The sequence below is a fragment of the Balaenoptera musculus genome, chromosome X, assembly GCF_009873245.2.
Source record: "Balaenoptera musculus isolate JJ_BM4_2016_0621 chromosome X, mBalMus1.pri.v3, whole genome shotgun sequence".
In the NCBI taxonomy this organism is placed as follows: domain Eukaryota; kingdom Metazoa; phylum Chordata; class Mammalia; order Artiodactyla; family Balaenopteridae; genus Balaenoptera; species Balaenoptera musculus.
The window spans coordinates 30,996,770-31,024,614 of record NC_045806.1 but is presented as its reverse complement, the minus strand read 5'-3'; the positions used below and the strand labels follow the sequence as shown (position 1 = coordinate 31,024,614).

At 39.6% G+C, this 27,845-nt stretch overlaps 1 protein-coding gene and 1 pseudogene across 1 annotated transcript; both read right to left on the bottom strand.

The window, feature by feature from the left end:
• Nucleotides 1-12,800: 12,800 nt before the first annotated feature.
• On the bottom strand, nucleotides 12,801-20,075 carry LOC118888252 (annotated as a pseudogene).
• A 780-nt stretch (nucleotides 20,076-20,855) lies between these two features.
• LOC118889019 (melanoma-associated antigen B16-like) lies at nucleotides 20,856-22,868 on the bottom strand. The gene is made up of 2 exons (XM_036840561.1): nucleotides 22,758-22,868; nucleotides 20,856-21,950 (listed from the first exon to the last, which is right to left on the bottom strand). The coding sequence occupies exons 1-2, from the start codon at nucleotides 22,866-22,868 to the stop codon at nucleotides 20,856-20,858; spliced, it is 1,206 nt and encodes a 401-aa protein (XP_036696456.1).
• Nucleotides 22,869-27,845: the final 4,977 nt, after the last annotated feature.

The following is a 27,845-nucleotide window of genomic DNA, read 5'->3' as shown; positions in this document are numbered from 1 at the left end:
TCAACAGATACATACTAAATGGCACCCCAAGCACTCTTTTTAGTACTGGAAACATATAGTGTGATGAATAAGTCAGATCTGGTCCTCAAATAGCCCACCATCAACAATTGTGAAAAACAATTACACAGTGTTTGCATTTGTACAAGGCAGGATGCATTTGGTATCATACGTTATATGAAAAAAAAAATGCTCTATGAGTTGATAGGAGAAGAATATCACTATTTAGATCTGATAGAGAACTTCATGGAAGAGGAGAGGACATTTAAGGAGAATTAAGAGGTACTAAGCCCTTTTCTCACATATACACTGTACTCTGTTGCTTTTATTGATCATATACAAATCGGGCTCCAAAAAATGAATAAGCTCTTGATGGTCAGAGTCTAGAGAAGGGGAATAAGTTCCATACAAGAAAAGGGAACATGGAAAGAGGGGATGACAGAAGCATTGGGGGTAGCCAAAGGGAAGCACGAGCCATATGTGTGTGCATATGGACCACAGGGTCAACATAGGAGAGTGTGAATGAAGGTTGAAAAGATATTAAAGTATTTATCATTCTGCATTGTAATTATTTCTTGCAGGCCTGCATTTTATGGCAGACTGTATGGTACATGAACTTAGGGGCTTCATCATTCAGGCTTGTATCCCAGAGTAGGTTGATCCAGAATACTCAGCCAAGTGAAAAAAGGCCCTCATGGAGATATTTTTGTGGGTCCTGATCCTCACTAAAAGCTCACCAAAAGCTGGATTCTGGAGAGCCACAATTTTTAAATATTTCATTCTATTGCACTGAGTTAGCAATTTGAATTAGGCAAGTCTCTAAGTTAACCAGAGCAAATCACAGGCAAGTGTATATACTAAGTGGTAAGCTGCCTTGATCCTCTCACTCCAGATCAGAGTTACTTAATTATTTTTTATGCCATCAGCCTCTTTGGTAGTTTGATGAAGCCTATGCCTCTTCACAGTATAGGGTGTTTAAAATACATAAAATAAGATGCAAGAATTATGGAAGAAGCTAATATTCCAATGGACTATCAAAAAGTAAAAAATATTATATAAAATGTAGACTTCTTCATTAACACAATGCATAAGATCTAATGGCAGATCTAATGACTGTCATACTTTCAAAGTAGTGATGAATATAAACAATATTTCAAACAACAGAAATGTGATATAAACATTTGTGATTCTTCGGTGGCCAAGTTATAGGTACAACTAATAATACTGTGGTTTGGGAATGCTATAATGCAATTAAAAGTCAGTAAAAATAAAGTTGGAATTTCACATATCCACTTTGTTTTTAGACTACAGGTTAGGGCTCCTTGCTTAAGATACTCAATTTCCTAGAGGTAAAGCAGTACAAAATGCAGCAAACATCCCATTTTTACTGTCCTCTAGATGGCCACTTGTCTCTTTTTTGAACTCTTGGACACATAAAAGATGGGATGAATCTAAAACTTGATCTCGTATCACTATTATGAAGGTGTTTTCTGTTCCATCTTCAGGGTACATATGATACTGGTTTTATAAACAAGATATGTTCATTACTGACATTCTAGACCCAGGAACATTAATCAAGTAAAAACAGTATTTTCCCAAGACAAATTATTTCATCAAATTTTATTCTGGCATCTCTTAAGTAACACTAATGATAATAATTAGCTTTGTAAACAGGTAAATACAAATTCTTAGGTTCTCAAAGATTTTCTAACCCGTTTTTGCTATAGTACACTTAATTCTGTTTCCTGGGTTTGAGAGGCTCCTTTGGGGATGAAGCAATTTTTTGATTTATTCAAAAAACCACTTTCATTAGCTGCTTGCCAACAAAATAGGGAAAGAAAAGTAATGGAGATAAAGCTTAAGTTAGTCTGTTTTTCTACTCACTATAATAAAAAAGATTGAAGTAATGGAGATTGCAAGTGTTGAACAAACTGAGGTTTGGAGATTTTATCAGTCTCCTATGGCTACTTAGCAAATTGTCTCAAGCAGGGATTGTTTGCCTGGATACTTACAGGTGGCCTCTCCATGTAGCCCGGGCTATTTCATAGGATGGCAATTTGGTTCTAAAGTCAAGTAAGCCAAAAAGATAGAAGACTAGGCAGAAATTTTGTAAAATTTCCTGACCTAGTATCAGAAATCACATTGCTTCACTTCTGCTGCATTCTAGCATACTATTTGTTAGGATGTTCTAGCATACTATTTGTCACTAAAGCTGGCCCGGCATATCACCACATTCAAGGCAGTATTAAAGAAATTGTGGACATATTTTCAAACCACTCCAAAGATGTGTATGTATATACTAAGACATAGAACAGTCCTTTATTTCCAGTTCAAATTTTCTATTATATCTTGTACTATGAACTATTACAGTACATAAAAAAATTGAAGATTCACTGGTGACTCCTTTGTTATGTATTTAACTGGCTAATTTTTAACCACAGTCAAGCTCTCTTTGTAATGAAATTCTTTAATAGAGGGTAGCCATTATGCATTTTTTTAAAAGTTGAGCTGGGGTCACCCATACTTCCGTTAACAAATGTACGTATCATCTTTTAATCTTGTGTGCTAATGCCTTGAGCAATTTTATTGATCCCCAAATGTTCATCACTAATTGAAACAGCTGCTTTATTTAAACAGCACTTACGAAATGATATTCAGACAAGCTCTGCTTCATGTTTTGTCCAGAAGTTAAGTCCAATTTGATCAGAGAGTTCATGTGTTCCATACATACTCTTTACCTGGGAGTGAAAGGGACTTCAAGACTGGAGCTCCACTTTCTTCCCTTTGACATCCACATGTGCCCCTGTGGTGAGAGCAACAAAGAGTTGAGAATAGAATTGTGGTCTGTACTTTCAGCATGGGTTGCCACCTTAGTGGAGTAACCAGTACAGGTGACTTGAAGGCAGCAGGAAGTCTTAGGAAGTGTGGGATTATACCTTGTGACCAACAGTATCCTCAAATAGAAGTTGCTCTGGAAGCCCACAGGTGGAAGCCATAATTCAGACAATACATCTGCATTTCCATTTCCAGGACTCACAAGAGGCAAAAAGTCAGTAGCCTTGATTGTCCCTACTTGGTTCAGTTATATTTAAGACAGCTAACAACAGAGATGAGGGTGACACTGAGATACCACTGATTGAAAAGCTCAATCGTTCCCATGCCTCATCCCAACTTCTATTTCTGACCGATCCTGCCTCCTTTTATATTCTTTATTTTTTCCAGATTATTGAGATATTGATAACATGTAAGTTAAAGGTGTACAATGTATGATTAGTTACATGTATATATTGCAAAATGATTACTAAAATAATTGGCCAACACCTCCATCCCATCAGATAATTGCCAGTTTTCTTGTGTGTGTGGTGATAACATTTAAGATCTACCCTCTTAACAACATTCAAGTAAATAACACAGCACCATTAACTATAGTGACCATGCTGTGCATTAGAGCCCCAGATCTTATTCATCTTATAGCTGGGAGTTTGTACCCTTTGACCAACATCTCCCCATTTCCTCCACACCCCCAGCCCCTGGCAACCACTATTCTACTCTTTATTTCACTTAGCATAGTGTATTCAAGGTCCATCCATGTTGTCACAAAAGGCAGGATTTCCTTCTTTCTTGAGGCTGAATAATATTCCATTGTGTGTGTATATATGTATGTGTGTATACACACCACATCTTTATCCACTCATGCACTGATGGACCGTTAGGTAGTTCCCACATTTTGACTCTTGTAAATAATGCTGCAATAAACATTGGGGTACAGATATTTCTCTTTGAGATGAGTGTTTTCATTTCCTTCAGGTATATACCGAGAAGTGGGACTGCTCAATCATATAGTAGTCCTATTTTTAATTTTTGAGGAATTTGCATACTTTTTTCCATAGTGACTATACTAATTTACATTCTTACGAACATTGCACAAGGGTTGCCTTTTCTCCACATCCTCACCAATACTTGCTACCTATTGTCTTTATTATAATAGCTATTCTAACAGGGGTAAGGTAATATCCCATTGTGGTTTTTATTTGTATTTCCCTGATGATTAGGGACATTAAGCACCTTTTCCTATACTTCTTGGCCATAGGTATGTCTTTGGAAAAATGTCTTCTAAGCCCTCCGTGCATTTTTAAATCAAATTGTTTTTTGCTATTGATTGTATGAATTCCTTAAATATTGTGGATACTGACCCGTTACAGATGTATGTTTTGGAAATACTTTCTCCCATTCCATAGATTGCCTTTTCATTTTGCTGACTGTTTCATTTGCTTTGCAGAACCTTTTCAGTTTGAACACAATCTTTACCAGAGAGGACATACAGACACCAGAAAAGCAGATGAAAATACACTAAACATCATTATCCTTTAAGGAAATGTAAATTTAAACCCTATGAGACACAACTAAACATCTATTAGAATGGCTAAAAAAATACTAAAAATACCATGCCTTGGTAAGGATGTGAAGCAACTGGATTTCTCCTACATTGATTGTGGGAATGGAAAATGAGTCAAGCTCCCTGGAAAACCATTTGGGAGTTTCTAATACAGTTAACTTACAATTATGTTTGAACAGGTCCCTGCTGCATATTTTCATAGAGAAACAAAAACTTATCTCACACACAAGAAACTGCATCTGAATGTATATAGAAGCTTTGTTTGTAATAGCCAAAAACTGGAAGCAAACCATATGTCTTTCAGTGAGGAATGGCTAAAAGACTGTGATCCATATGATGGAATACTATAGTGCAATAAAAAAAGAACATGTACATGTGACAACCCAGATCAATCTCAAGGTCATAATGCTGAGTGAAAAAGAGCCAATGTTTAAGTTCAACCTTATCTACTCTATAATTCCATTTATACAAAATTCTTAAAAGGAAAAATTATAGTTATATATGTTAGTGTGTTTGCCAGTGTCTTTTAATCTTAATTTTTAATTCTAATGTGCTTGAAAAGTTGATTTGTTCTTTTGAGACATTAGCATGCTACAATTATTTAGATTTTACTTATTTCTACAACTTCTAATTCTGGTGAAGATGGAGTAACTGGGACCAGATTCATCCACTTTCCTGAAACAGTTAAAAAACAGATAAATTATACAACAATATTCAATATATTGGACATCAGACCATAAAAGACAGTGATGGGAGATGGGTAACAAAGGATATGAATCTATAATTTTTCCAGCTTGCTGCCTGGAGCCCAGGTGAAGCCTGGGGTTTCTGTTAATTGATGAGATGAAGCTAAGAGTCTGGTAAGGACAAGTCAGAGAGAGTTCCTAAGAGAAAGTACTGGAGAGGAGAGAACTGTACAGAAAAGGAGCCCACACAGGGCAGGGAGTACTTCCTGTCAGAGTAATAAACCATATGATTCATGGAGCATCAGGGAGAGTACTCAGAAGTGCTTTGTCTCAATAGTGAGCTGATGTAAGCCATAGTTCATGCTGCTCTGGTCCTAACTAACAAAGCTTGAAAGCAAGAATGGAAAGGATTATTTTGTTTCTAAGTAACTTCATAACACTACAGAAGAGAGCTTGAGATCTTGATGTACTGAAAATTTTTTAAAATGTGCGTTTTCCAGAATAGCCAAAGCAATCTTGAGAAAGAAGAACAAAGCTGGAGGTATCATGTGCTCTGATTTCAAACTATACCACAAAGCTACAGTAATCAAAACAGGATGGCACTGCACAAAAACAGAAATATAGATCAATGCAACAGGACAGAAAGCCCAGAAATGAACCCATGCACATATGGTCAATTAATCTACAACAAAGGAGGCAAGAATATACAATGGGGGAAAGACAGCATCTTCAATAAATGGTGCTGGGAAAACTGGATAGCTACATGCAAAAGGATGAAACTGGACCACTTTCTCACACTATAGACAAATATAAGCTCAAAATGGATCAAAGACTTAAATGTAAGACGTGAAACCATAAAACTCCCAGAAGAAAACATAGGTAGTACACTCTTTGACATTGGTCTTAGCAATATATTTTTTTTGATCTGTCTCCTCAAGCAAGGGAAACAATAGCAAAAATAAAGAAAAAGGACTACATCAAACTAAAAAGCTTTTTCACAGTGAAGGAAAACTATCAACAAAATGAAAAGGCAGCCTACTGAATGGGAGGAGACATTTGTCCATAATCTATTTGATAAGGGGTTAATATCCAAAATACACAAAGAACTCATACAACTCAACATTAAAAAAAAAAACAAAACAATTCAAAGATGGGCAGAGGACCTGAACAGACATTTTTCTTAAGAAGACATACAGATGGCAAACAGACACAAGAAAAGATGCTCAATATCACTATTCATCAGGGAAATGCAATGCAAACCTACAATGATACACCAACTGACACCTGTCAGAATGGCTATCATCAAAAAGACAACAAGTTGTAACAAGTGTTGCCGAAGATGTGGAGAAAAGGGCACCCTTGCACACTGTTGGTGGGACTGTAAATTAGCATGGCCATTATGGAAAACTTAATGGAAGTTCCTCAAAAAATTAAAACTAGAACTACCATATGATCCAGGAATTTCTCTCTGGGTATTACTCAAAGAAAACCAAAACACAAACTCAGAAGGGTATACGCACTCCAGTGTTCACTGCAGCATTATTTACAATAGGCAAGATATGGAAGCAACCTAAGTGTCCATCAATAGATGGAGGGATAAAGAAGATGTGGTAATGTGTACAATGGAATAATACTCAGTCATTAAAAAAATGATCTCTTGCCATTTGCAAAAACATGGATGGAGCCAAAGGGTATCATGCTAAGTGAAATAAGTCAGAGAATACCATATGATATCACTTATATGTGGAATCTAAAACCAAAACAAACAAAACAAAATGAAAACAGACTCACAAATACAGATAACTAGTGGTTCCCAAGGTCGAGGGGTAAGGGGTTGGGTGAAATAGATGAAGGGGATTAAGAGGTACAAACTTCCAATTATAAAATAAATAAGCCATGGGGATGTGATATATAGCATAAGGAACATGTTCAACAATATTGTAATAGCTTTCTATGGGGATGGATGGTTACTAGACTTATTGTGGTGATTATTTTGTAATGTATATAAATGTTGAATCACTATGTAGTTCACCTGAAACTAACATACTATTGTATGTCAACTATATTTCAAGTAAAAAAAAAATTAAATGCGTATTTTTTTGGGACAAGTGTGAAAATGTAAAATCAAAATTTCACAATATTGTGCACCTGATCAAAATTACTAGACATGGAAAGAAGAAGAAATATATATCCAAAAATGAGGAGAAAATTAACCAATCAAAACTGACCTGGAAATGACACAGTTGACAGAATGAGTAACTAAGTACATCAAAACAGTTATTATAACTATATTTCACATGTTCAAAAAACAAGAAGAAGGATTAACTGGTTAGAGACATAGAAGACATAAAAAGACCCTAAATGAACCTCAAGAGGTGAAAACTACAATGTCTGAGATAAAAATATGCATTGGATTGGAATACTGAAAGAATAAAAAAGATTAGTGAATCCATGTATGTGAAAAAATATCACAACATATTTTTACAGTATATCTATGTATGATAAAAACTAGAATCAGCTTTAAAATAACATATACTAGATGTTAAATGTGTTCACCTTTGAGGAAGGGGCAGAATTTCTGAGTTATAAAGAGGGACAACTCTGATTTCTCAGTACTGTTAGAATTTCTTGCAATAACACATATGCAGTTATTGTAGTGATTAAAATATTTGAATAAGTCTAATGCCAGAAAGAGTAGCTGTGCTTTAGCCACAAAAAGTGACTGATAAATTATGTAACAGACCAAACCTGAAATATGAAAGCTTAATATAATAAAAGTTTATTTCTCCCTGTGAATTGGCAGACAACCTGTGCTAACAGGTAACAAAGGGGTTCAGTCTGCTTCCTTCTTGTGGGTCCATGAACAAACACACAATTTCCATGTTTACTGATGAGTGCAAGAAAAAACATGGAAGGTGGTAAACTGGACAGCAAATGCTTTGGTCTGGAAATAACAAATATTGCTTCTGCTCACAGATCAATGGCAACGGCTAGTCAAATGCTCTTTCTAACTACAAGTGCACTTGGGAACATAGTCTCCCCATGAGCCCAGGAAGGAGAGGAAGACAAGATGTGGATGAATACTTGCAGTTTTCCCCATAAGCTGTTACAAAGTTAGTGCTCAATACACCATGACTAGTAGAATTTTTATGACAATCATCCTCTCTATTTCCTGTTAGAGTTTCTGAGGAGGCCAGATTTCCTTGAAATTCTCCCACTTTCCTGAGGTCCTACTATGTGACAGTTGCTCCCAAACACAGGCTCACATCAGATTTTCTAAAGGACTCCATAAAAAGCAGCAAGAAGAGTTTTGTCTTCTTCACTCAGTAGTACCTTTCTGCACTGACCTAAACTGTAACTCCTAAAATCTTAATGGAATGAGAATTTTCTTCTTTCTGTTGGTTTCTGGTCAAAAAATCTATGAATTTCTGCCACCTTCAAGATTACTGAACATGACTGAACACTTTTACAGGTATTATTAGGCACAAAGAAAAACCAGGATTTTCTTTTGGGTCACATAGTGAGACAAGAGGCAGTAAAACTGCATTGAAACATTTTTATTTCTCCTAACCAAAGATACTATGTCTGTCAATAAACAATTTTTCACCTCCTGGAAGGACTCCAGGGAATTTAAGAAATTAATCCTCACTAGATGTTTGCTGTGCAGTGATTTCCAAGGTCTTTCACCTCTCCTCAACTATCACTTATGAGGGAAATTTTGCTTATTAACCACATAGGTAAGCTCATAAGTGTATGTGCTCAGTGGGCAATCTAAAAAAAAAAAAAAAAACTCATCAAAATTATATTGCAAATATCAAGGTGATTTCAAAATCCTCTCTCCAACTTCAGGGTTTTATCCCTCAAATTAGCAGATTCTATGCTAAATCAGACCATATTTACCACCTCTTTGGGAAAACATTTTGAGAATGAGGCAGAGATGATCATTGTTGGGTGGCCAGGTCTAACTTTCAACACCAGGTTACCTTTTATGTGGAACAGGATTTTGCTATCACTGGGGTACAGGTGATGGAGAGGACCACCAGGGAGCTGGAATGCTCCAAGTCAGGGGGAGGGCAGGTGAATTTTGCCCTGTTTGCTCCACTGGGAGCAGGTGCAGCTTTCAGAGGAGGACTGAAGACCCGGCCAACAGGTCAGGTTCCAGTTTGGACAAGACGGTGCACTGGAGAAGACCCAAAGGAAGGACACTCTATTGCAGAGACAGCAGGAGCTGATAAAAATGCCAGCTCCTAGGCAGTCAGCTCTCAAGATGTTGGTAAAAGAAGCTCACAGACAATCCCCAAATTGTGTGCCTTATTTCAATCTTATTTCTTTAAACCCGCAATAAGTTCCTGGCTCCAACATCCTTCTTTCTATATCCTGAGAGGCATTAAGGAGTAGTGAGAAGAGAAATAACTTAAGGGACAGAAGGTCTGATTCAGGCTGGGAAGAATGGAAGAGTAAACTCTAAATGAATTCACAGAAGAGGTCTAGTGGCAGCTCTGTCACAGACTAGACATGTGAAATCAAGTACAATCACAAGCTCTTTGAGCCTGAGGACCTTCTTTTACGTGAATTTGGTTTGGTAAGTTCTGTCTTTTGGAACTGTTGGAATGTGTATGAAGTATATTAAGCACATGGCACAGTGCGTGGAATATTGTAGGGCTTTAAAGAATGAGAGTTATCACTGTGATTATGTTGGTCCCAAATCCTATCCCCCTCACCTGTGTGTGTGTGTCTGTTTATGAGTATGTTTTCTAAATCTAGGCTTTTTTTTTTAGAACACACAAAGTGCTATAGGCCATGGTATATCAAATCAGACAAAAATGTTTCTCAGCAAGTAAAATTTTGTAAAAATTTCCCCCAAACAAACTGATAGAAAGAGATCAGATTTGTGGTTACCAGAGGGTGGGGGTAGAGGGAATTGGATGAAGGTGGTCAAAAGGTACACATTTCCAGTTAAAAGATAAATAAGTACTGTGTATGTAATGTACAATATGATAAATATAATTAACACTGCTGTACGTTAGATATGAAAGTTAAGAGAGTAAATCCTAAGCATTCTCATCACAAGGAAACAATTTCTTTCTGTTTCTTAAATTCTGTATCTATATGAGATGATGGATGTTCACTAAAATTATTGTAATAATCACTTCATGATGCACATAAGTCAAATCATTATGCTGAACACCTTAAACTTGTGCAGTGCTGTATGTCAGTTATATCTTAATGAGATGGCAAGAAAATAAAAGAAACAAACAAGCAAAAAAAATTTCACCTCAGAGTTTATGTTCTTTAACTCGGGTGTGGGAATGTCATCCCCAATTGGATGTAATTCAGATTTCCTAGAATTTGTGACAAGGACCAACTCCTTGCCTCTCTCCCAGCTGCACTCTGTAGGGGTTCTAATACAGTAGCCCCCCCATATCCAAGGTGATATGTTCCAAGAACAGCAGTGGATGTCTAGAACCACTGGCAGTATTGAACCCTGCATATACTATGCTTATTCCTTCCTACATATATATACCTATGACATAGTTTAATTTATAAATTATGTATAGTAAAAGAATATCCAAAATGGCGGTATCACTACACTTGTGTTTTGGGCCATTATTAAGTAAAATAAGAGTTACTTGAACACAAGCACTGTGAAACCATGACAGTTGATCTGATAACCCAGAAGGCTACTAAAGGGAATGAGTCAGGATATGCTGGACAAAGGGATAATTCATGTTCCAGACAGGATGAAGTGGGACAGCAAAGTACTCAGAGCGGAGTGCAATTTAGAACTAATGAATTATTCATAAATGACCTACCATTGAATAAATAGCCCCCAAAAATCTATTGCTTCCTTTGTCTGCCTCAAAGTGTACAGTCAGATCAATGTCCCATTGAACTTTGCACTGGTGTGAAATCATCTGATGTATTTGGTCAATTTTGGGTGTAACATTTTAAAAATAAGTAGTCGATCATGTCTAATTTATCAGTTTATGTATCCCCAGCACTTCTTATATGTTCATGATATATAATAGTTGTTCAATAAATATTTAACACCTGAAAAAAAAAACTAATGAATTACTTACTTCATGAATTTTCTATTTAATCTTTTTGGACCGTGGTTCCACAGGTAACTGAAACCATGAATAAGGAGGGATTACTGTCTGTCATCGCAAAAATGCCACTTTGCATATAGGTTATTTTGAATTGAAGGTACTTGAGAAACAGTCGATGGAAGAAGGACACTCTGACCCTCATTGTCCCCCTGAAAGCAGGAGATAAATCTCCCTATGAAAGACACCCTCCCTGTACCAAGAGGGTAGAAGGTATTCTTACCATGAGAGACATTCAGGGCCAAGAAGGCTGTATAAATAAACCCTGTTGTTTCTTCAGCACTTACTACTCCTAGTCCAAACCCCTTGGTCATGTCAATTAAACTATAAACACAAATTTACAGTTTCGTTGTCTGAAAGGTATAAAAGCTTCCTGCCCTAGGCATTTCTTTGAGTCTCATATATTTGTGATGCTCCAATACTTACAAGCATAATTAAATTTATTTTTCTGCTGTTAATCTATCTTTTTCCTACAAGGGTATCTCAGGGAAGAACCAAGATGAATAGAGGGAAAATTATTTTTCCTCCCCTACTCCTTCCATGCAACCTTGTTACACATTTTCATTCATTTTTTCCCCACCAAAAATTTAACTCTTCCTTCTTATTTTCCAAATTACACTGAACACGGCTTAATTAAAATTTCCTTTGAATGAAGTGAGCACTGGCTCTTCTAGGTGATGGCCAACTGTCAGCCCAGTGGCTTCTGGGTGGCCCACTACCCAGTTTCATGTAAAATTAGCTCCCACTGAAGGACATGATGTTTCCCAAAGTCCCAAAGTGCCATGCCTAACTGCAGTAACACTTTGACAATCTCATAGGACTGTCCACCTCTACCCACTCACTCCTTCATTTTACTTGTCATTTAGGACACAGAAGATCCCACAATTGTCCTCCAAAGATGACTGCTTCTATATATCAAAATCTATGGGCAGGTTCTGAATCCTTAATCTTAGCATTCCCAGTACTACTGCCATGCTTTACAAAGAACAGGTGTTCACTGAAGGTTCGGGGAATAACTGATCCAGTGAGTGTGAGGTCTAATTTATTAACATTTATTTCTTATACATTGTTGAAAGAACTAGCAAATCCATGTACAGTTCATTTAATTTTACAAAACAAGAACTAAAAAGGATAAGAATGCCTTTATATCTTTAGACTTTCTTCTCTATTTTTCCTTATTGATCCAAACTGTCTTAAAACTGATCCATCACATTTCTAAGAAAATGTCTATAGCAATGCCATGTTCTTATTACAGGTGACAAAATAAGATGGTTTCACAATTTGTTTTACAAAACAACAAAACTCTTACTTTAAACCTCATTATAACATTAAATGTGCGACCAACACCATTCACAAACTTGAAGATTTTGAAGGAAGTTAAATCTATATTAAAAGAAACCATATTTGAATAGCACATACATCAAAAAATAAATTTTAAAGTTAAACATACAAAATAGGAAGACATAGGCATAAATACTGTCTTCCTTTCAGCCTCACCTCAGACCTAAATTCTACCAGCACTAACTGCCTCTTCCATCAATGCATGAAGAAAGTATCCCTGACTCCCCTAGGTGTGGGAGAAGCTGCTAGCCTTGGCACTAGAACTTGCAGTGGCTACAGAAGGAGAGGAGCCCTGCCTGAAATTCTGGCTCGGGCTCTCTCTCTTTCATCTTGCAAAGCCTCCTCATACTGAGATGGGAAAGAACTTGGGTCAGTCCCATGAACCTTGGCCAGAAACTCCAGGACCTTCGTCTTGGTGGTTTCAGCGTGGGCTCTGGGGCCCCACAGGAACTCAAATTGCGCAGGATCAGTGTTGGCCACATGCCGGTACTCCAGGTATTTTTCCTTCACGAAATCTTTGGTGATGAGCTCCCTGGGCTCCCCAAAGATGAAGTGCTTCCTCCCAGAATATAACCTGGTCACATTCAGAACTTCCCAGACTTCGTCTTCGGTAGCACAGTTGCCCTTTACGAAGATCACACCCAGGATAAGTATCAGGATGCCAGTCTTGGGCATGCCCACTTCACCGTGCAGCTTCCCATCATAGGTAAGGCCAATTTGATGAGGAGGCAATAGTGGTGGTTGGCGGGATCCACTTCCTTCAGATCAAGGTGAAAGATCATCTCCAAGCACTCAGAGGCTCTCAGGAGGATCTCAGGGAAGTGGACTTGGCAATCTTTGATGACAATCTCCAACATATCTGCCTTTGTTATTGGCTCTTTCATTTGATACTTGAGCAGCAGGAAATTCACCAACAGAGTCACTTCCTTATCTAGAGCATCTATGGGCACATTCTTGGGGTCTAGCACAGCCTGTGAGATGCCTGGACTAGGCTCTTCTTCTTGGATCATGGAGCCCTCATCTCATTTGCTGGATGAGGTGGCTGTGATGGCAGTGGGAGATGCATAGAAACTCTGAGGACCCTCAGGAGTGGGTCCTCAAATACTTGCAAATGAAGCAACTGACAAAGGATTAATCTCCAAAATTTACAAGCAGCTCATGCAGCTCAATATCAAAAAAACAAACAACCCAATCCAAAAATGGGCAGAAGACCTAAATAGACATTTCTCCAAAGAAGATATCCAGATAGTCAACAAACTCATGAAAGGATGCTCAACATCACTAATCATTAGAGAAATGCAAATCAAAACTACAATGAGGTATCACCTCATACCAGTCAGAATGGCCATCATCAAAAAATCTACAAACAATAAATGCTGGAGAGGGTGTGGAGAAAACGGAACCCTCTTGCACTGTTGGTGGTAATGTAAATTGATACAGCCACTATGGAGAACATTATGGAGGTTCCTTAAAAAACTAAAAATAGAACTACCATATGACCCAGCAATCCCACTACTGGGCATATACCCTGAGAAAACCATAATTCAAAAAGAGTCATGGACCACAGTGTTCATCACAGCACTATTTACAATAGCCAGGACATGGAAGCAACCTACGTGTCCATCGACAGATGAATGGATACAGAAGATGTGGCACATATATAAAATGGAATATTACTCAGCCATAAAAAGAAACGAAACTGAGTTATTTGTAGTGAGGTGGATGGACCTAGAGACTGTCATACAGAGTGAAGTAAGTCAGAAAGAGAAAAACAAATACTGTATGCTAACACATATATATGGAATCTTAAAAAAAAAGGTTATGAAGAACCTAGGGGCAGGACGGGAATAAAGACGCAGACCTACTAGAGAATGGACTTGAGGCTATGGGGAGGGGGAAGGGTAAGCTGGGACAAAGTGAGAGAGTGGCAAGGACATATATACACTACCAAATATAAAACAGATAGCTAGTGGGAAGCAGTCGCATAGCACAGGGAGATCAGCTCTGTGCTCTGTGACCACCTAGAGGGGTGGGATAGGGAGGGTGGGAGGGAGGGAGACGCAAGAGGGAAGAGATATGGGGATATATGTATATGTATAGCTGATTCACTTTGTTGTAAAGCAGAAGCTAACACACCATTGTAAAGCAATTATACTCCAATAAAGATGTTAAAAGAAAAAAATAAGTAAGGACACGATAAAGGTTAACATAAAGCATAGTTAATTATTCTGATAAGACACAGTACCTTTGATTCTTATGGGGATTACTTAAAAGGTAAAGAAAAACCTTTTACAATCTATTATTAAGAGCAGACCAAAAATTAAAAAAAAAAAGACTGTTATTTCAACAGAGAGAAAACCAAATTCTAGTTATGCATCAGTGTACTTTTGATATTAAAGTTCATTTTGTTTTTTTTTAAGAAAACCCTATAAATAGATCTACCCAGTCTTAACCCAAAACAACAACAACAACAACAAAAAAACAAATACAAAATAAGTAAGCCTCAGAGATGTAATCTATAGCATAAGGAATATGGTCAACAATATTGTAATAATTTTCTATCGGGACATAAGGTTACTAGACTTTTCACGTTGATCATCTCCTAACATGTAAATGTCAACTCACTATGTAGTTCACCTGAAACTAACATAATATTGTATGTAAACTATATTGCAGATTAAAAAAAAATGTTTAATGTGTATTAGTTCTGGACAAATGTGAACAGGGTGAACCACAATTTCACAATCTCTGGCATCCAATCAAATATTACCAGGCATGGGGCTTCCTTGGTGGCGCAGTGGTTAAGAATCTGCCTGCCAATGCAGGGGACACGGGTTCGAGCCCTGGTCTGGGAAGATCCCACATGCCGCGGAGCAACTAAGCCCGTGAGCCACAACTACTGAGCCTGCGCGTCTGGAGCCTGTGCTCTGCAACGGGAGAGAGCGCGACAGTGAGAGGCCCACGCACCGCGATGAAGAGTGGCCCCCGCTCGCCGCAACTGGAGAAAGCCCTCGCACAGAAATGAAGACCCAACACAGCCATAAATAAATAAATAAATTAATTAATTAATTAATTAAAAAAAAAATTACCAGGCATGCAAAGAAGCAGCAGTATGTAACCAAAAATTAGGAGAAAATTAATCTCTCATAATTGACCTGGAAATAACACAGTTGACAGAACGAGTAAATAAGGACATCAAAACAGTTATTATAACTGTACTTCATATGTTCAAAAAACAAGAAGACGTCAACTGGTTAGAGACATAGAAGATATAAAAAGACTCAAAGTGAACCCAAAGAGGTGAAAACAACGTCTCAGATGTGTTTTTATGTCGGATATTGAAACAATGAAAAAGATTAGTGAAGACATGTATGTGAAAATACTCAACATATTTTTATAGTACACATATGTACAGAATAAAAATTAGGATCAGCTTTAAAATAATATATACCAGATGTTAGTTGTATTTACCTTTGAGGAAGGGGCAGAATTTCTGAGTTATAAAGAGGGACAACTGTGATTTCTCAGTATTGTTAGAATTTCTTGCAATAACAACATATGCAGTTATTGTAGTAATTTAAATATTTGAATAAGCCCAACGCCAGAAAGAGTAGCTGTGCCTTAGCCAGGAAAAGTGACTGATAAATAACAGAGCCTGAAATATGAACTTAATACAATAAACATTTCTCTCTCCATGCAGACTAGCAGACGTTCTGTACTAACAGGTGATGCAGGGGTCCAGGCTATGTCCTTCTTGTAGGTTCACCCCATAAACCCATGATTTCCATGTTTACTGATGAATGCAAGTAAAAACATGTAAAGCGGTAAAGTGGATAACAAATGTTTGGCCTGAAAATGACAAATACTGCTTCTGCTCACAGATCAATGGCAAGAGCTAGGGCACATGATCCTTTGTAACTACAAGTGCACTTGGTAATATAATCTCCGGATGAGCCCAGGAAGGAGAGGAAGGCAAGATATAGATAAGCACTTGTAATCTCCCCCATTAAGTGTTACAAAGTAAGTGCTCAATAGAAGAAATGCAACTAGTAAAATTTATGCAACAGCCCTCTTAATTTCCTGTTAGAGTTTCTGAGGAGGCTCAATTTCCTTGAAATTCTTCAACATTTTTGAGGTCCTACTATGTGACAGTTGCTTCCAGACACAGACTCACATCAAATTTTCAAAAAGGATCCTGTAAAATACCAGAAGAAAGATTTTGCCTTCTTCACTCAGTAGTACCTTCCTGCACTGACCTAAACCTTAACTTTTAAAATCTTAATGGGATGAAAGTTTTCTTCCTGTTGGTGCCTGGTCAAAATCTATGAATTTCTGCCACCTTCAAGATGACTGAATATAGCTCAACACTGTACAGGTGTCATTAGGCACAAGGAAAATCCATAATTTTCTCGCGGATCATGCAGTTAGACAAGAGGCAGTAGAAGGTTGTTGAATTATTTTTATCTCTGCCACCCAAGGTTAGCATGTCTGTCAGTAAACAATTTTTCACCTCCTGGAAGGACTGCAGGGCTTTAAGGATGTTAATCCTCTGTAGATGATGCTTGCTTTGCGGTGATTTCCATGGTCTTTAATTCTCTTGCACTTCTCACTTATGAAGAGAACTTTTTTTTTTTTTGACATGGACCACTTTTAAAGTCTTTATTGAATTTGTTACAATATTGCTTCTGTTTTATGTTTTGGTTTTTTGGCCGCGAGGCATGTGGGTTCTTAGCTCCCTGACCAGGGATTGAATACGCACCCCCTGCATTGGAAGGCAAAGTCTTAACCGCTGGACCACCAAGGAAGTCCCAAGAAAGCTTTGATTATTAACCACATAGGTAATTACATATGTGTATATGTTCAATGGCCAGTCTCAAAAAAATATATACTCATCAAAATTCTTTTGCAATATCAAGGTAGTTTCAAAATCCCTTCTCCAACTTCAGGGTTCTATCCCCCAAATTAGTAGATTGTATGACAAATTGGACTAAATTCACCAGCACTTTGGAAAACGCTTTGAGACTGAGGCAGAGATGCTCAAAACTGGCGGCCAGGTCTAACTTTCAACATCAGGTTACCTTTTATGTGGAACAGGATGTTGCTATCACAGGGGTACAGGTGAGGGAGGGGACCACCAGGGAACTGGAATGCTCCAAGTCAGGGGGAGGCAGGTGAATTTTGCCCTAATTGTTCCAGTGGGAGCAGGTACAGCTTTCAGAGGAGGACTGCAGAGCTAGCCAGCAGGTCAGGTTCCAGTGTTAACAAGAAGGCTCACTGGAGAAGACCCAGGGGAAAGGCACTATGTTGCAGAGAGAGCAGAAGTTGATAGAAATGCCAGTCCCTAGGCAGAATCAGCTCTCAAGACATTGGTAAATGAAGCTCAGAGACAATCCCCAAATTGTGTTTCTTATTTCAAACTTCCTTCTTTATACCTGCTTTAAGTTCCTGGCTACTACATTCTTCTTTCTGTATCCTGAGAGGTATTAAGGAGTAGTGAGAAGACAGATAAAAGGTCAGAAGGTCTGACTCAGGCTGGGAAGAGTGGAACCTAGTGAGTTCCAGATGAATTCAGAGAAGAGGTCTAGTGGCAGCTCTGTCACAGTCTAGTCATGTGAAATCAGGTACGATCACAAGGTCTTTGAGCCTGAGGATCTTCTTTTACGTGAATTTGGTTTGGTAAGTCCTGTCTTCTGGGACTATTGCAATGTGTATTAAGTATACAAAACACATGGCACAGTGTCTGGCATATCACAGGGCTTTAATGAATGAGAGTTATTGCTGTGACTGTTGATTCCAAATCCTACCCCCTCACCTGTGTATGCGTGTGTATGAGTGTTCCTCTAAATCTAGACTTTCTCAGAAAACATAAAGTGCTATGGTATATGAAATCAGACAAAAATGTTCCTCAGCAAAAAAAAAAATTTGTAAAAATTTACCCTCAGAGTTTATGTTCTTGAATTTGGGTGTTGGAATGTCTTCCTCATCTCGATGTAATTCAAATGTCCTAGATACCGTGTCAAGGACAAACTCCTTGCCTCCCTCCCAGCTGCTGTTTGTAGGGGTTCATAATACAGCAGTCCCCCCTTCTCAGTGTGGGATATGTTCCAAGACCTCAGCGGATGACTGAAACTGTGGCTAGAACTGAACCCTATATATACTATGTTTCTTCCTATACATTCATACCTATGATCAAGTTTAATTTATAAATTAGGCACAGTAAGAGACTATCCAAATTGCCAGCATCACTTCTCTTGTACTTTGGGGCTGTTATTAAATAAAATAAGGGTTACTTGAACACAAGTGCTGAAAAACCTTGATAGTCAATCTGATAAAAGAGAAAGCAACTAAGTGACTAACAGATGGGATACACTGGACAAAGGGATGATTCACATCTCAGGCTGGATGGAGCAGGACCACATGAGACTTAATCGCAGCACTTAGAACAGCATAAAATTTAAAATGTGTGAATTGTTATTTCTGGAATTTTCCATTTAATATTTTCAAACCATGGTGGACTGCAGTGAGTAAAACTTTGGACAGCAAAACTGGGGTAAGGACGGGCTACTGTATGTCACCCTCAAATATGCCACTTTGGCATACAGGTTCTTTTGAATTAAAGGTACCTGAGAAACAGTTAGTGAAAGAAGGACACTCTGACCCTCCTTTGTTCCCCTGAAAGCAGGAGATAAACCTCCCATGTGAAAGGTACCCTCCCTGCACCAGGAGGGTAGAAGGCATTACCACCAGAAACAGAGAATTTAGGGCCAACAGGGCTATATAAACAAACCCTCTTACTGTTTCACTACTGACTTGCCTTAGTTTAAACCCCTTTGTCAGTTCTTTTCAATTCATTGTTTCTTTGTCTAAAAGGTATAAAAGCTTCCTGCTCTGGTACTTCTTTGAGTCTCATATATTTGTGGGGCTCCCATACATAGAAAATTAAGTTTGTTTTTCCCCTGTTACTCTTTTTATTACAAGAGGGTCTCAGCCAAGAACAAGAAGGATAGAGGGAAAATTACTTTTCCTCCCTTATGCAACGCTGCCCGACTTTTTCATTCATTTCATCCCCACCAAAAATTAAGCTTTAGCTTATTTTTTTCCAAATTAGACTGAAGACAGCTTAATTAAATTTTCTTTTGAATGAAGTAAGCGCTGGCTCTCCTAGGCGATGGCCAACTGTCAGCCCAGTAGCTTCTGGGTGTCTGATCTCAAATAAGTATTTATATTTCTCAGAAACTCCTTAGAGGTGACATATACAAAAAACTTTGTGCATGCGTTCAGCTGCACAGGAATAAGATTCAGGTAACCTTCCATTCCTGTTCCAGGTGAGAATTTCTCTCTGGTTTACTTGTGATCCAAAAGTAACAGCTAACAGCAGTTTACCACTCCAGACATTTGGGTTTCAACTCAGACAGACCATTAGAGGGTCTGGACCCTCTCATAATGCCCTCAGCCTCATGTTGCTCACCACCCAGTTTCATGTAAAATTAACTCCCACTGAAAGACCTGAAGTTTCCCAAAGCCCCAAATGGCCACGCCTAACTGCATTACCACGCTGACAGTCTCATAGGACTGTCCACCTCTACCTACTCACTTCTTCATTTTACTTGTCCCTTAAGAATTAGAAGATCTCATTATTGTCCATGAAGGATTCTTTCTCCTATATGTTAAAACGCTATGAGCAGGCCGAGTCATTAATCCTAGCATTCCCAATACTATCTACAGTTCTTTTCAAAGAGCAGCTGTTCAATAAAGGTTTGTCAAATAAATGATCCAGTGAACATGAGGTCTAATTTGTTAACATTTATTATACATTCTTTAAAGAGCTTAAGCAAATCCACGCATGTATCATTTAATTTTACAGAACAAGAACTAAAAGGAATATGAAAAGCAAATTTTGAATATCTTTTAGAGATCCTTCTCTATTTTTTCTATTGATCCCAGCTATCTTAAAGCTGACCTTTCACATGTGCAAGGAAATAAATGCCTATAGCAATGCCATCTTCTTATTCCAGATGATAAAATAAGATGAACAGTGTCACAATCTGTTTCACAAAACAACAAAGTTCTTGCTTTAAACATCATGATAGTAGTAAATGTATGACCAGTATCATTCATAAGCCTTGATATTTTGAAACCAGTTACATTCATATTAAAAAATATGAGTAATACATACATCAAAAAAGAGAATAAACTTTCAAGTTATACATACAAAACAGGAACACATAGGCAAATATAGTCTTCCTTTCTGCCCCCGCCTCAGAACTAAATTCTACCAGCACTAACTGCCTCTTCCAACAATGCATGAAGAAAGTATCCCTGACTCCCCTAGGTGTGGGAGAAGCTGCTAGCCTTGGCACTAGAACTTGCAGTGGCTACAGAAGGAGAGAAAGCCCTGCCTGAAATTCTGGCTCGGGCTCTCTCTCTTTCATCTTGCAGAGCCTCCTCATACTGAGATGGGAAAGAACTTGGGTCAGTCCCATGAACCTTGGCCAGAAACTCCAGGACCTTCATCTTGGTGGTTTCAGCGTGGGCTCTGGGGCCCCACAGGAACTCAAATTGCGCAGGATCAGTGTTGGCCACCTGCCGGTACTCCAGGTATTTTTCCTTCACGAATTCTTTGGTGATGAGCTCCCTGGGCTCCCTAAAGATGAAGTGCTTCCTCCCAGAATATAACCCGGTCACATTCAGAACTTCCCAGACTTCGTCTTCGGTAGCACGGTTGCCCTTCATGAAGATCACACTCAGGATAAGGATCAGGAGGCCGGTCTTGGGCACGCCTCTTTCAACATGCAGCATCCCATCATAGGTGAGGCCCAATTTGATGAAGAGGCCATAGTGGTGATTGGTGTGATCCACTTCCATCAGATCAAGGCCAAAGATCATCTCCATGCGCTCAGAGGCTCTCAGGAGGATCTCAGGAAAGTGGACTTCACACTCCTTGATGACAACCTTCAACATATCTGCCTTTGTTATTGGCTCTTTCATTTGATACTTGAACAGCAAGAAATTTACCAACATAGCTACTTGCTTATCTAGAGCATCTATGGGCACATTCTTGGGGTCTAGCACAGCCTGTGAGGTGCTCAGAGTATACTCTCTTTCTTGGCTATTGGATCCCTCATCCGATTTGGTGGGTGAGGTGGCTTTGATAGCAATGGAAGAGGAGCAGAAATTCTGAGGACCCTGAGGAGTGCTGGGTATACAAGCACCAGAAGCCTCCTTCAAATCGCCAGGCATTAGAGGATGGGAGGAGAGTTGGGTCTCCTCCAGAGCCTTGGAGACCTGTGTAATCTCCAGACCCTGGGACTCACTGAAGGCCTGATGGCATTGATCATATGAGTATTGAGGACGCAGCTGAGACATGATGACTCTTGTGGGTAGCAGTACGTGGACAGGACGGTGGGCAATGAGATTCACCACCTAAGATAAACAGGGCATACGTGAGCGGCTTCAGCTGGTAAACTTAACTGTGGCGGCTCTTCCTGAGACCCAGAGGAGGAAGGGAGGGGTGGCCTCTGCCAGCTTCACTCCCTGGATCTCTCAGGGCTGTGGAGCCCCCTCTGCCATGGGTTGGTTAGCCCCACAATCCTCACATACGCTTCTCAAATTAGATCCTCGTTGGTAAGGTGCCCGCCGCCATCTATTGCCTGAGGCCCCCCTCCAATCAAGGCCGCATCTCCGTGAGACCCCCAAAATGGAAGTGAGGAGAACCTCATGACAGGACATCCACAGCTGACAACAGGGATGAACACTGTGCACACCAGCCGTCCTGGGGTCTGAGGATCCCTAAGGCTTCACTCGGGGTCCTCACCAGGACTCCTGCAGGGCCTGAGATGCCTTCCTTTGGTGACAGGACACCGCCTGTCCCAGACTAAGGCCTCCCCTCCCTCAGACTCCAATGGCCGAGGTCATTAGCACCACTTCCGGCCGCTCCTGCCCGGGGCCTCCCAAGGCCGACCTCCCGGCCGAGGCTCAGTCAGTCGCTACTATTGTGGGGGAGGGTCCCCTCAGGTCTCACTCAGGGGCCTTTGCTTGAAGACTCGTAGGTCGGGGACCCTGAGCCCCACGCACAAAGGCCACCACCTCAATTAGATGGCCGAACAGGACGTGTGTGGTAGGTCAGCCTGAACCTGCCCGCGCCTCCCGGGGTTGGGGTGGGGCTCTGATCAGGTGGGCGTCCTCCTTTCTGGGGCCGACGGTCCCCTCAGTCCTCATTTAGAGTCTCACCTGACACCGAGCGGCACCTGGGGCTCCTCGCGCTGCTGACTGGAGTCTGCGCCTCAGACGAAAGCCCACGCAGCCCTGCGCTCTGGAGGCGGAAGTCAGGGGGCGTGACATCCGGTAAGGCCTGCCTGGGACCGCCCGGGGTCACCAGTAGGGGCGGCGCACTGCGCACGCAGCGCTCAGTTTCAGAAGGGAGGTGCTTGCTGGTCCGGCTCCCAGCCCTCACTTTGGCTGCCGCGCTCTAGCTGCCTCCCTCTGTTGAGCTGAGGTCTTGACCCTCATGCCAAGGTCCTCTTGCCACTGAGAACCCTGAAGAGTAACTGAGGGCGTGTCTCAGCCAGACAGCCTTGCCCGACCTTTAGGGTGAAAAGCAGCCGCTAGCCCGTCTTCGTGTGACCGCCCCCTTTATTCTTTGGTGTTGCCCTTCCTCTGTTTTCATTACAAAGGGTTCTCTTTTTTGGCTCCTTTTTCATGACTTAAGGCTTCCTGGGAAATGCCAGATCCCAGCAAAGCCTTGATGAGTTCAGTTACTACAATCCTTGCAGTGCTTGGAATGGGTCATGTTCCAGCCTCAATGGAAAATGGGGAAGTTGGAGCACAAGACAGGCAGGGGCTAGGACAGGGGGGTGGGCTGTCAGAGAAAAGTCATAGCCATCTATTCCTGCTTTCACCAGGCAGACTTAGCCACTTTCATAGGTTATCCACTACAAAGTTTATTTTGTACATGGAGCAACTGAGACGAATGATTTTGAAAGCCCCTGTTTTATGAGGTTGTTCCACACCTGTAATATGCAGTAATCATATGCAGATGATGAATGTTATCTATTTGCATTTTTATACTTCTGGTTTATTTTTCTATTCTTATCTCTGTGGCTTTGTTTTCTAGTCCAGTTTAAAACAGTGGCTTAAATATTCTTTTCTTGAGTCTCCTCATCTATTTGGTTTTTGTATCAAGGGGAGCCTGCTTGTTAAAATGTGTGGAGTAATTTCAAGTATTTTTGTGTGGTTTGGAAAAGTTTACAGAACATGCTGATTAGTTTTCCCTGATTATATGGTGCAAGTAGCCTCTAAGCCTGATGTGATCTGTGTGGCTTTGGCCTAGTGTTTCAGTTTGTGATTGCTGATTTCAATTTTCTATTATTAATGGGCCTCCTTTGCAGTATATGTTTTGCTGAAAAACAGCATTTCTCTTCATTTCTCTTGGGTATTCAAAGTTAAAGGCATGATATTTATAATAAATAATTTTACATAGAAATTCTCTGACATTTAGTGTAGTACACAAAACAGTACTATGAACCCTGTTTCCCTGACACTCATCATAACCATCATCAATAGTTATAAGTAGAAGTCTGATCATATCAGTATTTTTTTGGTCAATGTGTTTGTTTTTTTGGCAAGAGCACTCCACAGGTGATACTTTATACTTCCATTAGGAGATATATAATGTCTATGTGTCTTCCTTTTTTGTGATCTTCACATTCTGATAATTATGACCATTCTCCATTCTCCATTATGGGCTAGCATGGTAATTTTCTCATTCTACCATATCTTTAAATTATTAACAGAAATTTTCTATAGGCAGAAACCTTTCCTTGTTGCCACATTTTGCTGAGGTATTGTTTTAAAATACTGTTAGTGTTCTCTTAAAATACTTAACTCTCTGCACCTATATTTCATACACTATTTTTAACTATTATTACTTATTTCTGTTTCTTTTGTAATTGGTAATACTTATAAATTATTGGTCATATAGATCTTACATAACAGAAGAAACAACATACAAAATCTTCACATGTTCTATCAAGTAAAGAGCCGGCAACATTGGTCATCGAGCACATCAGTAAATCTGGAGGAGAAAGAATGAAAAGTCTGGGGACATCTATCAGGTCAGTAACATAAGCATGTGAGATGACATGAGTTGGACAGAAGAAGAAATGCCAGCTCTTTCTCCCCATGTTCCACAGGTAGTTTTTCTTCTTGGACCTTTACTTTCAAAATGTGACAACTGGGACTTGGGAGAATGCTGCATTGGGAGAATGCTATCTGAGCCAATGATATGTTCATTTCACCTCCCACTACATCATCCCCCATGCTGACTTGTGTTGCTCTGCACCTCCAAGAATTATATGCTCTGTACTGTACTGTTCCAGAGAAGAGACACCAGGGAATAGCCTGTTGATTACAGACACACTGAGAACCAAGAGGTCATTATTGACCTAGATGCAGTGCCATGCCAGGGTGTACAGATATGATGGGAATAGAATCCCACCTGTTTTCCACCAGGATGAGTGTTCCTTCTGGAAGTTAGGAATTTGGGGGACTGGGCCTCTCTCCTTTATTTTCCAAGTGAAAGTGTCCTGCAGATTCTGCTGTTTAGCACAGAGACCCCCTTATAGAGGCCCCTGACTGGGCTTTGGAGTATTTTAATGTGAAAGGCACAGGTCTCTCCACTTGCTGACGTTAAGGAGAGTCTGATTTAAGAGAGGGCAGGACTCAGGAACCCTGAGCTAATTCCAAAATGGGCAGGCAGCTCTTAGTGAACCCAGAGGGAGGGACTCTTCATCCATAAAGTAAATTATCACCACTCCTGACAGGCCAGGTCCTGAAAGTGCCTAAATGAGAAACTTCCACCATCTAAATGGTATTCTGGGTTCCTGGTTTGAGAGTTTAGTCTGACAGTCAATGCTGAAATGTCAAAGGGGACTCCAAGAAATAATTCCACAGAGTCCTAAGCTGAGGGGAACTTGAAGAGGAAGGACACCATCTAGATCATCGTCAATCATGATAATTACTAGCCCAGAGCAAGGCACACACCCATCTCTACTCCACACACTTCATTCCAGCTCCCTTCACCCTTGAGATCAAGGAACAATCCTACTTACTCAAACATTATATGAATCTATTTCTGCTCGTCATGAGATAACCACTTCAGGTTTGAAACATGAAATATAGGAATGAAGAAAGAGAAAAAAGAAGAGTTTATATCCAGAAGAATAGCATACACTATTCTTCATGCATTGGTTCTGTTTTGCTGCGTAACAAATTACCACAAACATACCAGTTAAAAAAACACACACAATTTAATTCTCTCATGGTTTTTGTGTATGAGGAGTCCAAGCATAGCTCTACTGCCTTCTCTGATTCAGGGTTTCTCCTAGTTGACATTAAGGTATTTACTGAGCTCTGCTCTAATCTGAAGGCTTGACTAGAGAAAAATCCAGTATCAAGCTCACTCAGTTTGTTGGCAGAATTCATTTCCTCTTGTCTGAAGAACTAAGAGCTTAATTAAAAAAAAAAAAAAAAACAAAAAAAAACTCTTGTAAAATCAGTTTAAACGGTTAAAAGTAGCCTGTAGTTCCAGGCCGGTGACCCTCTCCATAGGAAGTTCTCAACATAGCAGATTTCTTCTTCAGTGCCAGCAGGAAAGTGAGAGCAAGTCTTTAGCAAAACAGAGTCATATATGGTGTCTGTAATCAAATGAATGATGTCCCATCTTTTTTGGCATCAAATGTAATGTAATCATGGGTGTGACATATCAGTTTTCCATATTCTGTTGGTTACAATCAAGTCCCAGGCCTTGCCCATACTCAAGAGGAGTAGTATACAGAAGCATGAATACCAAATGGTCAAGATCATGGTAACTACTTTAGACTCTGTCTACCACAATTTATCTCTGAACTCTATGAACCAAGTCTCTTCCTCATCCAAAATACATTAATATTCTCCCAAGATCCCCCCAAATCTGAATCTACTACAACAGCAATTTAAAATCCAAATCTCATCACCTAAAATACGCTCCTATGAAGATGAGGCTCTTGGGGAACATACAGTTAAGTATACCAACTGGGGCACAATACTTCTCTCTCTGTGGACCTGTGAAATAAAAGAAACAAATTATCAGGCCCCAACACACCCTATATATAATACTGGGACAGGGAAAGGACAGCAACTATAGACATTCTTATTCAAAACAGGAAAAGTGGAAGGTATAAACATTCCCTGGCCCATAGCATTGTGAAAGCCTGTTGGGCATATATTGTGAATTCCTTGATTAGATTTTAAGGCCTTCAGATAAATTTCCAAATGCCACTCTCTGGGTTCTAGGTTTCTCCTTGAAGTCATCCTTCATTTGTTATGGAAGGGAATATGTGTTTATAACTGATTATGCAATGCAATTACTTTGCAAACTGTCCTCAAATGTATTGAGACAGGGGCCAAACTCCTACCTCTCTAGTGTATCCAGGATTCAAGACTAATTGCTGAGACCCATTTTGCATTCCAGGCTTTAGTCTCTCAACTGTGAGATACCATCTGAGGGACCTGTTATCTGTTGAACAATCCAACGCCTTTGATTTGCCCACTCCGAAGCTAAATTTAAACTTCACTCTCACGAAGGACATGCAGCTTACTGAATGTGCAAAAGGCCATGCAATGGGACATTTATAGATGACTATTCTAACTTGAACTCATGCCTCCTAACTCCTTGTTAAAAATTGTCCCTCTGGTTTACCGTGCTACCTCACTTCTTCCAACTTCTACACACAAAAATCTGAGCAGCTCAAGCAATGGTACAGTGTCTCCCAAAGAGCAGATGCTCAATGTTTTAGAGATAAATGAACGAACGAGCTTGGTATCTAATTATTAAGATTTAATTTCTCCAATATTCTTTATAACTAAATATAAATAGATACCTTTGGTTTTACAAAATGACAGTAAAAAGCATTAGGAAAGACAAGAATTGACCAACATTTAATTTATTTGCATCAATTTCTTGGGGTAAATGATTTTACTACTGAGTTCTTTCAGATTTCCTAAGAAACATGGACTGCAATACCAGGTTACCCTGTTCTGGATTGCAAACATTGTTTTACAGTCACGAAACTCCTACTCAATCTTGATACAAAGCAGTAAATATTCAACCAAAATTATACATAAACATAGGTTCTAAAGCTATTTAAACATGTATAAAAAGAACAGCACTTGAAAAATAAATGAAAGAAGAAAGCAAGGCTATATGGGAAGTAGGGATGGAGAGAGAGAGGAGAAAAGGAAGAAAGGGAGGAAGTGTGAAAAGAAAGGAAGGAAGGAAGG